Below are 12,250 nucleotides of genomic sequence, written 5' to 3' on the forward strand. Positions count from 1 at the left end.
ATATAATAACTATCATCATAGGTAGATTAATTTCCTTTAAAAATTATATATAAAGTGAAAGGGATTAATGATTTGACTACCCACCAGCTTAGCTCTAGGAGAATATAGTTATCTTTCACGTACTCATGCTTATTTATAGAAGTTAAGATTTATTAAGATTAGTCTCATGGTCTCTGTGAATTAATAAATCATTGCCTGTGTGTTGGGGCATTAATTCTCTTCTCTAGCCCTAGAATTCATTTTGGAAAGACTCTCTAGGAGAAATTTGGTGCTTGCCTTTGAGTTTAAGGAAGAAGAGAAAAGCTACCAACAGACTTCATTAATGGAAATTTCTGTCACATGACACAAGAAATTGCAAATGGTATCTCTAATTTCATGGGATCAACTTCTAACCAATTAGGAAGATTGCCTGGTAAAACAAAAGTAATAACATTATTTACCATTCATTCAAGAATATTTGTTAAGCATCTACTATTTACCTCACCAGGCATTATGTTAGTGTTATTAAAAACCAACACTATCACTTAGAATTTATAGGAACCAGGGAGAAGGTAGGGTATAAGCAGACATGTAGCCCAAATGCCATAGATTGGTACTGCTCTTTGATAAAGTTTTTAATATTCTATGACATAATTAAAAGAATGTCAATGTGGTTTTTTACATGAAGCTGAATGTTTTATTTTAATGGACTCTCCTTAGTTATTGTTATTCTTTTTAAATAGACTATATGATTATTCAGGGTAAGGTTTGTTTGTTTATGGCAGTCTTTACAGAATGTTTCCACCTGGCAAAATTATAAGTTGGTATCTCTGTGTTGATCCACTAAATTTTGGAGAGAAATTTTCCTTGCCTACAAAAATCTAAAAGTGTGTGAACAATTCATTGTTCAAAACTTGATAATCAATGTTTATTTCTTTCTTTTTGACATACATCCATTACTAGTTAATTTAGCAAAGGAACTCTTCTTCTTAGTTGTCTGAAAATATACTTATTTTGCACTCATTTTAAACATATTTTAATTGAATATAGAATTCCAGGCTGAAGGTATTTAGTTCATTGTTATCTGGAAACTTTATGGAGGTTGATGAAAAGTCACCTGTCAGTCTAATTGCTGTTTCTTTATAATAAAGTCTTTCTAGTTGCTTTCAAGAGTTCTCTGTCTTTGCTTCAGTGTAGTTTCACATTGTTTCTGGGTGTTCTTTTTATTTATCTACTTGGGATTCATACTTTAAGAATTTGCATCTTTCTTTGATTCTGAAAAATTACTAGTCATTGTCTCTTTTAATATACTTTGTCTTCATTCTTTCTTCTATAACTCCTATTCAACTTATATTGGACCTTTTCATTCAAACCACCATATATTTTAACCTCTTTTCATATCTTCCATATCTTTTTCTCTTGGCGTGGTAATCTTTCTGCTTGTTGGTTTCATGATGGATTGTTTCCACATGTTGTTCATTATTTTGTATTCAAGCTTATCCTCAGTGAATGCTGAATTTTTTTTTGAGCACCCTAGGCCTCCTGAGTTGTAGGAGTGTAGGCTTGTGGATTTGTTTCTATTGTATACTCTAAGTTTTCACTGAATCAGTTTTCATATTGATTTATTTTGTCAGCACATGCATATAGACAAAGTCTTACTCTGTTCTTATGTGAGGCACAAGCTTAGGGCTTCAATTCCTATGGGAGCTATTTTTCCCCATCCAGAGCAAAAGGAAGACAAACTTACTTGTCACTTCCATTCAGTTCTGTCTTCACAGTAGAGGTGGCCCTTCTAAAGTTCTAACTTTATGAAGTGGTCTCAGTTCTTAGTTTCTTAACTCATGCCCAAGATGATTTTCTCCTATCCCAGAACAGGCAACATCAGCACACCAGCTTACCACTTGAACAAAAACTCTTCAATTCTACCACACCCTTAACTCTCTTTTTTTGGTTTTGATATACACAAGCTTTCTGCTGAAAGGTGACAAATTCATTCTGTGAAAAACCCTGCATTCTGCAAAATCATTTATGAACAACACAGGGTTTATGGAGTAAAAAAAGAGCTACAGGAAACCATTGAAAACCTATGCATCTTTGTACCCAATAAACAAACAAAAACATCTACAATGCTCATTAAACATTTAGACAGTTAAGTCTCTGCTTGCATTTGTTCCCAGAATCCCAAGGAGTTCCTCTTTTATAGTCTTAACACTGTGGCTTGTGATACATCCTTCTTAGAGATATAGGTCTTTGAGGATATCTGCCTTCAACAGAGAACACATTCATAAAATTTAAGAATTAGATTCAGAGTATAGCTTCTTTTTATTGTATCTATATAAAATAATAACTGTTAACTAAACCTACTGTAGTAATCATTTCACAACATATGCAAATCAAACTATCTTGCTGTACACCTTAAACTTATACAGCGGTGTATGTCTATTATTTCTCAATCAAACTGGAAAAAGGAAGGTAAAAATAAAAGCAAAGAGGGGGCAGATGTCAGTTCAATGTATAAATATATTTTCCAAAAGTCAAAGCTCATCAATGAAACAAAACAGAATCTCTCCCCACTGAAGAAACTCTAGTTATATTTCATGACCTTGAGCAGCAATGTTGTAGGCAGGAAAATAATGAAAGTAACTATCACTTTATCAGGGGATACTGTCAACTATTGTTGTAGGTATATTTCTGTTTGTATCTCATTTAATCAACACAAAAATCTTAGTGTGAGAAACTTTAGTTTCAGAATGATTTAGCAGTGTGCTCCAATCTTAACTAAATCTAGATTTGAATTAGGTCTGTCTAATATCAATGTCCAAAACATCTCCAAATAACTAAGCTACTTTCCCATTTCTCTTAAATATATCAGAAGTAAAAAAAGTCACTGGCCAATTAAGACTGATTTATAAATGCCTACTTGTGTTCTGATATAATAAAAAATCATGCTAAACATTTATAATACCTTCCTCCATTTTACCTGTATTTTAAAGGAAAATATCTCCAAATCAAGACTATTATGAACTAATTCATAACATTCACTTAGTATATAAGCTTCTGCATCAATGCATACATTATCATTATTCTTACCCAAATTTCTAAATGTAACATCAACACTTGTATTTGGATTTTCAAAAGATACTGTACATCTCAAAAATACTCCAAAAGACAAGACATCAAAAATTTTCTTATTTTTTTTAAAATTTTAATGTCAACGCCCAGGCATTTAGTCTATTTGATTTTTCAGATTAATGTCACTGATTGCAAACATTGACAATAAAAACATTAGCAAACATAAATGACAATAAAACATGCAGAATGTGGAGTTTTAAGGTAATATAATTATCTAATATAAAATAATTTACCTGATATTCAGAAAACAATTCTGTAAAGAACTGAACTAGGACTCCTTTGATCAGAATAGAATAATTGATTATTTTACAGTCAAAGACCATTTCAAAACAATAAAAGAAATTAAAACTTATCCTCTCTAATATTGCCATCCTGTTCAAGTAACTACAACTGTTAAATGATATTACAAAATGGTAAGAAAAGGCCTTTGCTTTATCAATACTTGGGAAAACTAAAATAGCAGTTTACATAAGGGGGAAAGAAATATCATAAAAGCACAAAGACATTTTATATTTATTTTATCATGAAGTAAAATAGAATATGATGAGAAAATGGCATCTTTATTGCTAGAAGCCTTTATTTTTTATTTTTTAACAACTGTACAGATCATAAAAGTGACAAAAATTGTCTGCCCTTGAGAAATCCTAAACCCAATGCCATCTTGGGTCCTTGGCTGTGGATATGAAACATTCTCTTTGTCCTCATTACCCTATCAGTAACATCTCTCAACAGCTGTTTGCAATAAAGGATCCCGATGGCCAAGGGGGAGAGCAGAGCCCTGAAGGGGTCAAGAAGGAGCATCAATGATTAGAAAGGTTACTTATCATTGAATCACACAAAAGAAAATTGAAAACCAACATATGGTGACCCCATGGCCTGGCTCCAGGTGTTTAGTAGCCATTTGAAGAAAGAGCATAATGTACCCTTATTTCAGCTTTAAATACATTAATCGTGTAACACATAACAGTGCAAGAAAGCCTATAAAAGCAGTATGTGTGTGTATGTGTGTGTGTGTGTGTGTGTTATAAATAAAAAATAATCCAGAAATTCAGATTAAAAAACTCATCATCAGTTTGAAGGGGTTAAAAATGATTAAATGGTTTTTAAAAAATACCACTAAGAAGTGAACCCAGAGAGAAAACTACTGAGCTTTAAGGATGCAACTGATTATGAACCTATAAATTTTGCTTGAAATTTAAGGGAAAATAAAAATTAAATCAACTTGTAAAGTATATGTTTGATAAATATACATATTAGACTCCAAAAGAATATTGAGGTGCTAAAATAATTCTATGCTTTTTATTCCGTAAACCCATCTGTCAGACCACATTGTAGAATATTTACACCACCTTATAATCATCAAGCAGCGTGAGTTTACAGTCTTCCTCAGTGTAAAATTCCAATTTTAATAACTTGAAATTGTTCCTACTACCTAATCTACAACCTTCTAGCTGTAAACATTAAGTCCACTGTGTTTTTTAATGCTCTCGGTGGGAAGGAGAACAATTTGTTACCAGCAATCAAACTATAATAAATGTTCTAAAGCCTGAAGACGGTTTTGAGGCCAAAATTTAGCTTTCTTTTTTACAGGCTACTCAAACTTAATTTCTTTAATCTTCCCTTATATGTACTTCTAAGTATTTTACTGAGATTGAAGAATAAATCAAAGTGTGACCCTTAAAATATCTTATATGCTCCCAAAAGTACAGATGGCTCAGATTCTCCTAAAGCACTCCCAGCGTGCCAGGTACACAGAAACAGTATCACGGATGACAGAGACTCAGAGAGGAAAGGGAGATAGTTATTGAATGTCTGCCATGTGCCAGGTAAATGAAAAGCACTTTACTTGTTTGTCATACCCTTTTGCTACCTGAAGTTTACAGCGACAACTTGGCTTCCATTCACAGGAAAAGGTGTCTGAGTAAAATCTATTGATAGTCAATTTTAGATCATAGGTAATAGGTAGTGGTAAGCAGTCTTTTTACTGAAAATATTCTGTCAAAAATTATTCTGTTCCAATGTGAAACCATGTATTTAGATCACATATTCCCATTTATGCTTTAGAATACATGGCCTATTAATAAAACACTGTTTGATTTCACATTAAAGTAAGCAACAACAATGTGCAACACACTGTTATATGTTTATGTGCTCTTAACTTCTTATAAACAGTCACAAACTTCATAGATAATAAGTCCCCATAAGCTAAACAAAACTATGTTGTCTAAACAATGTCTCTGGTTTTGGCCTGGGTCTAAAATCGAACTGTGATGAGCACTCATCTCTCTCTTTTTTAAAATTATATTTTATTAATTATGCTGTTACAGCTGTCCTGATTTTTCCCCCTTTGCCCCCCTTCACCCAGCAACCTCCACTCCCTCAGCCAGTCCCCCCAGCATAGTTCATGTCCATGGGTCATGGTATACGTTCTTTGGCTACTCCCTTTCCTTTACTGTACCTTACATCCCCATGGCTATTCTGTAACTACTTTGTACCTCTTAATGCCCTCACCTCTTCACCCCTTCTCCCACATCCCCCTGCCATCTGGCAACCATCAAAACGCTCTCCATATTTCTTTTTAAAAGTACTTCATTGAGGTATGATTGACATACAAAAAGCTGTACATGTACATGTCTCATCTTTAGAGACCAGGAAGATGCTCATTGACAGGGATCATTTCTTGATGCTTCAACCTCAGAGTTATCCCCTCACTAAAATTCTACAGTGCTCTTCTGAGCCTCACTGCTTATGTTTAGTGTTCATCTCAGGATGCTACCCTCAGCTATGTAAATCAGGGCTTGGCTCTCACCTTCAAAGCCACTACTAAAGTTTTCTAACATAGTATTTAGGCTCCTTGAAAACCTTACAGATTCACCAGACAAAACATAATGTGTGCTTGGGGGCTGTCAATTGTGTAAACACGAGTTTTCAGAAATAAGCTTACGAGGTGGGATGATCATAAAAATTATATTATGACTCAAGAAACTTTGTAATAAATAGCACATTATATTATGACTCAAGGAACTTTGTAATAAATAGCACTTAATTAAAAAGTAGCATAAGCATTGTCATATAGTACTTGAGTGTAAGGAAACCATTTTGCTGCAAATCACATTGAAAAGATTCATAGTAAAATGCATGAAATTGTTTAAGATAGTAAGATGTTAATGTCATTCTCTTTTCTAATTTCATTTGATATCTATTACAAAAGTTTATAAACATAACATATGGAAAAGTAGAATATAAGAACCATAAACTGAAAATATAGAATTTCTCAATTACTATTTACCTCACTTCAAATCAACTAGTCTGAAATAAATGAGATATACATATACAGAGATAGGATAATCAGGTCAATTTTTAATAGTTTATTAAAGAAAAATGTACATCCATAGATCCTGTAAAACTGGTAATGTAAATTATTTAATATGGAATTATATAGGTAGAGTTAAGATCCAATTTCCAATAGAAAAACTAAACATAAATTAATTATTTCACTTGCTAACAAAGAAATGAGAGAGCGTAGAGGATACTTAACAAAATCTATAATCTCAATTTGATCATAAATTTCAACCTACTAAACTACAAGTATATACGAAGACTGGGATTAAAGTTTGGCTGACTCTTTCTGAGGGGAAAAAAGCAACCTAAGGAAAAAAAACTAAAATCATACAGAAATAAGAATAGAAAAACTCTTTGATGAGAGATAAGAAAGGCCAAAGTTTCACTCAAAACTCTAGATAGTCAGGTAGTTGCACATAATCTTTTAATCTAGTGCACAAAATGTGCTGTCAGAACTGACCATGAATAATAATAAGACTTGTCATCCAAGGGAGATTTTAAAAATCACTTTCTACTGTACCCAAAGGAATAACTGTTACAGTACAGTACATATATTGTTTTGTCTTAACTGCCTGAAAATGTCATTCTTATTACTTTTCATAAAGGGATTTTAAACACTATTTGCATAAAAATAGGAACCAAGTCTTTAAACTTATTTTTTACCTTTGAATATTTTTGACAACTTACTTAAAATTTGTATCTTTTCTTTCAACATGCTTATAAATGTGTACCTATTATAAACATGTCTCTTATCCTAGACACTGAACTCTTTCTCTATGAAACTCAAGAAAGATTTTGCATACCTTTTTCTGAGAGAGACACCGAGACGTCTTTGGGCAAACATGAAGAGTCAATCATGACATATTTTTTTTCCCACAGCAATTTTCCTGTTTCTGTATTTGGGTTAGCGTCATCCTGTCCCCACTTGGTGGTTGTGTTAGAATACAGGCAGTGAAGTGAGGCAATGTGAAATGACTCAGTACTAGAGAGTATAAATTAAAGACTCCTCCTAGCCAATATGAAAATGACCTTAACCCGATTATTAGAGTACCCGAAAGGCGGGGGTGAGGGGAGAGGTTTCAGAACAAGCTGGCATCATAAGCTCAGAACTTAAAGACAAAATAGATTAGAAATTATTAAAATTCTACCAGCTCTCCTCACAAGACATCTGCAAAGTGTTTAATGTAGCATTACTCAAACATTGAGAAATAGGTATTATACAAATATCAGAAAAAGAGCAGTGCCAAAGGCCATATTTCCATTACTGATGTTACCAGAGGTAAGCTATACTCATCAAAACTCCATCCTGACATTTGCATCATGAAAAAACACGTAGAAATAACTAAACAGAAGGATTAAGACTTCTTACCCCATATTTACATTGGCGGGATGTTGCTCCATACTGGTAACGACATTGCTCATCAGCCTCATACACCTGACCTGGGGCCACAGTTGGATAAACAAATTCACGCTTGGGAGGCTCATTATCAAGGCAAGTACCACGGCCTGAACTGTTCAACATAAAGGATCAAAGGAAATTAGGTACACTATGCACTATTTCAATCACAATTATGAGCCCCTGCGTTGAGCTCATTGTTTCAATAACTTGATGCATGAAAAACAATACATTCTACAAAGAAATAATCACAAGGCAAAATAACTTTACTGAAACCTGAATAAGAGCTCCAATAGTTTTTTTTTTCCAGCACCAAGACATTATAAAAGTATTGCAGACAACAATCTGAAAATGTCATGTTGGCCTTAAAACACTGATTTAAACTAATTTCTGAAGGAATCAAAACAGTATTTCATATTGCTCTAAGTTTCTTGTTTGTTTTCAGTGAAAATATAACCACATCTGGTAGTAGAATTAAAAACATAAAATGTGGAAAATAAAAAAAAAAACTGTGGTTGTAATCCTTAAAGACCTAATCTATATATTTCCACCTTAGGCAAAACAATAGGTGACATGTCCAAAGGTTCTTGAAATATTTCAATAATGAATGGGCTGAATGACAGATGAGGCCAAGATCCAAAGTTCTCCTCTCAAGTATATTACAAGTGTTTAGTCTCTCAAAAATTTCATATTTCATCTAGGATCATCAGAGTTAGGAAAGGGAATGTTCTCTCTATATAAGTTCTGCTTTTCAAAGTGTGCTTGCACTCAAACATAATATTTTAATTCAGTGGAACAAATAACATAAAGATTGCCAAAAACCAGACAGAATACCTTAGCTTAAAGAGCTTTATACTTTGCTAAATATAATTGTTCATTTTTATTTAGTCAGTGTGCATAAAATAGGACAGATGCTTTTTTACTTTCATTTCACATGTAAGTTAGAATTTTTAAAGAATTCCTATGCCAACACTTAAAAATTTTTTCCAACATTCCTGTCAATTGTGCCAGCACTTGTGTTTTTTTTTTCCAAATCTTTTCCATCTGCTTTGCCAAAGGAAAATAATTTCACAAGTAGAAGTTCCTCAACTATTATTTAGGACAGTACAAATTTTCACTTATAGATAAGGAAAAAAACATACACAACAATGAGTTTCATATTTGCTTAAAATTTTATCGTATTCTTAAAATATAAAAGTTAATTTGCTATATACAAGTGTATGCACAGTAGCAAATTAATACCTTTTAAAAATGGAAACTTACTATTCATAAGGTAACAGATTAAGATACCCAAGGAGGTAGAGGAAAGACCTAAGGGACAGAATGCTGTCTTGTAGACATATTTTTCCTTTTGTGTATGCCCTTCTTGAGTAATTTTTCATCAATAAAAGTATTTAGATGGCTATTAAGTGTGGTACTAATACAGAGGGATTATACTATTACCTATTATAATCATTTCACTTGTCACTGCTCAAGGTATCTACCTAGTAGAGAACAACTTTTTTTCCAACCAGCTACCCAGTTTTCATGACAGAATACTTTTTATTTCTTGTTCTTTGCACTTTTAGTAATTGCCATGTACCTCAGTATAAGAATTATTTTTTGATGAATTTTAAAAATAGCAAATTCTTTTTATTTTGTACTATAAAATATCTGTCATTTATATGGGTATGCAAATTTTAGGCAAATGTAATTCTAGTAGTAAATTCAAAATTTTATATTAAGGTTAATGATAAAAAGGTCAATGTGAAAAGTATAATGAAAGAAGATGTACCATTTTTGATAATAGGGAATAGTAATAAGATTATTGGATTAGTTGTTTAGTTATCTAATTTAATTAAAAAATATCAGTTTCCTCTACAACAAAATTATAAAAGTCTTGATGAAAGGAGTTAAATATATAATGAAATAAAATACCAAGTTAAGTAATTTACTATTATAAATCAATGGGGAAAATTTAAGTACTGAAGTACTTAAGTACAGGATCCTACAAATAAAAATATTTGCCAATAGCATAAAAAAAAGCATAAGATGTCTTCTAAGAACATAAGATATATTCAATTAAATGGCACCAGCTAAAAATTTATGAAAAATTATTATACATAATTACTTCTAGGAATACAGAAAATTAACCTAAAATATTTAGGAGAAGAATTACATGGACCTGTAAAGTTTAAGAATAATATGCTGAGGAAAACATTCTTTCCTGAGAGCAACCTGAAAATTGACTTAATCCAAGAGAAAGCAACAATAATTATTTCTTCAAAGTTCTTGTTTTTAGGTATTAATGGTCTTCTAATGATCGTTCATGTTCTTTCAAAACACCAAATGAGAAGACCATTGCAAGGGCCTCCAGACAATGAAGAATGCCATGCACTGTGTTCATTTGTGGCCAAATTCTTTGGAGAAAGTTTATCCCAAAGTGAATTTTTGTTTCAGTCCTTTGGAATTACCTATTACTATGTATTGTTTTCCTTTTCCAGTATATTTTTACAGAAGAATAAAACACCAAATAAAATATAATATAAGTGAAAAATCATATTGATCCTTAAAAATGAACATATACAGTTAGGAACATGGCAACAATGCCTTTGAGATGGGTTTGGTGATATTTATACAAATTACCAATGTTTGCAAGTCACGTGTCTTACCTATTATTAATGGCTCCAGGAAAGCAAGTATGTGGCAAGGCTGACTTAAATTGTTTCTACATTTTGGGTGGAGAATGTACTACATATTTTCCTCCTAGTAACCATATCTGGTATATGTAGTACAATAAAACCTTGTTTGAAGGTTTTGGGATGCGGTCATTTTTGTATTTTAGTTCTTAACTGATGGTTAAGCGACAAAAATACTTTTTGCAAAATATTACTAAAATGTTTCTGCTACTATCCTGCTAATTTAAAGTAAGTTAAATCTACAGATCTCCATTACAAATTATTATTTAACTCTTAGAAAATAATAATCCTGGATATTTCCATGCTTCTAAGTCATCAATTACCACGGTGAAATATCACAGGTGTAGGAATAGAAAGCAGAAGACACGGATCTGAGAGATGTCTATGTAACCCTGAAAGCTTTTCATTATTTTTTTTCTAAGAAAATTGCCAAGTACTCTCTGAATCCCACCTTCCCTTTTGCCTTAGGAAATAACTAATACTCTGAATTTTTAATAATACCTCCCTTCCTTTTGTTAGCACTCTTACCTCTCAATATTCATCTGCCTGCCTTTGGACTCTATATAAACAGGAGTTATAATGCAGGTTTTCTTTTGTGATTTTATTCTTTCACTCATTCAGTATTAGGAATTTGAAATATATCCATGTTGGTTGTACAACTATAGACTATTAATTTATATTGTTTTTTAGCATTCCATTTAAGACTATGACACAAGTGTTTTTCATTTATATTACTCTCTAATATTCCACTTAAGACTACATCACCAATATCAAAAGAGCATTTGAATTATTTCTAATTTCTGGAAATTGTGAATTTTGTTGATATGAATATTTTTATATAGGAGTTCTGGTACAAATATTTTCCCTTTCTTAAAAATATTAGATATGAGTTATTTTCTTATATTTTATAATTATTTCCTTTTAACAAAATGGAAATTATGAATAACTTTTATTTAATCTAGGGTTCTAGCTAATTGATATAACCATACAATTTTTATGATGCTGAGCCTAGTGTTATTTATGCTACTACTATCAAAATAGCAATAGTGGTGATATTATATATAAATCTTTTTAAATTTTCTCATCAAAGTGCACTTTCAAACATAGATATTTTGTGCCTTGGTGTCATATGAGAATTTTTCCACTCAGAAACCATAAACCTCCCTCATTAATAAATAAAATGAAGGACGTTGTTAGTAACTTTCCATCTAATAGTAATACAACTTACTATTGTTAAGCATAAATAGATATGTCCAGAGCAAAACTGTATACATAAAAAGTAGAACTATGATTATTTTCCTAGCAGCATATATTTCATAAAAATTTACAGCAATATAGATAATTATTAATTCATGAACTCTACTTTTGTGTATGCTTCTAAGACAAGGCAAAAAAAAAAGGCTATTAGTTTGAGAACATGCTTTCTCCTGGATTAATGAAATTCTGAGTAAGTCAAAGTATATTTATATTTACAGAAATCCTTGCAGCATGACAGCAAAGTCAGATTTTATGTATTCTACTTCTAATTTAGAGAAGTCTTATCTACATAGCTCAAAAGTTAGCCTTGAAAATAGAAACATGAGCCAGAGTTGAATCTTCAACTAAAATTTACAGACCCTTGTGTAAAATATGCACTTTTGGCTTTGTTTCCAGAACACTTCAGGATATACCCCTAAGTGTAATTTTAGATTTATTTTTCATTTGAACAATTATACTATAAAAT

At 31.9% G+C, this 12,250-nt stretch overlaps 1 protein-coding gene across 1 annotated transcript in view; it reads right to left on the reverse strand.

Annotated features, from left to right (window-relative positions):
- ADAMTS6 (ADAM metallopeptidase with thrombospondin type 1 motif 6) overlaps positions 1–12,250 on the reverse strand; it is a 226,177-nt gene that overhangs the window by 98,859 nt on the left and 115,068 nt on the right. Inside the window, exon 10 of the mRNA XM_054578414.1 lies at positions 7,823–7,964. Coding sequence (XP_054434389.1) covers positions 7,823–7,964 — 142 coding nt within the window. The remainder of the gene's footprint in view (positions 1–7,822; positions 7,965–12,250) is intronic.

This window comes from Pteronotus mesoamericanus, unplaced genomic scaffold (assembly GCF_021234165.1).
Source record: "Pteronotus mesoamericanus isolate MK-2021 breed Mesoamerican mustached bat unplaced genomic scaffold, CSHL_Meso_final contig_50, whole genome shotgun sequence".
NCBI lineage: Eukaryota > Metazoa > Chordata > Mammalia > Chiroptera > Mormoopidae > Pteronotus > Pteronotus mesoamericanus.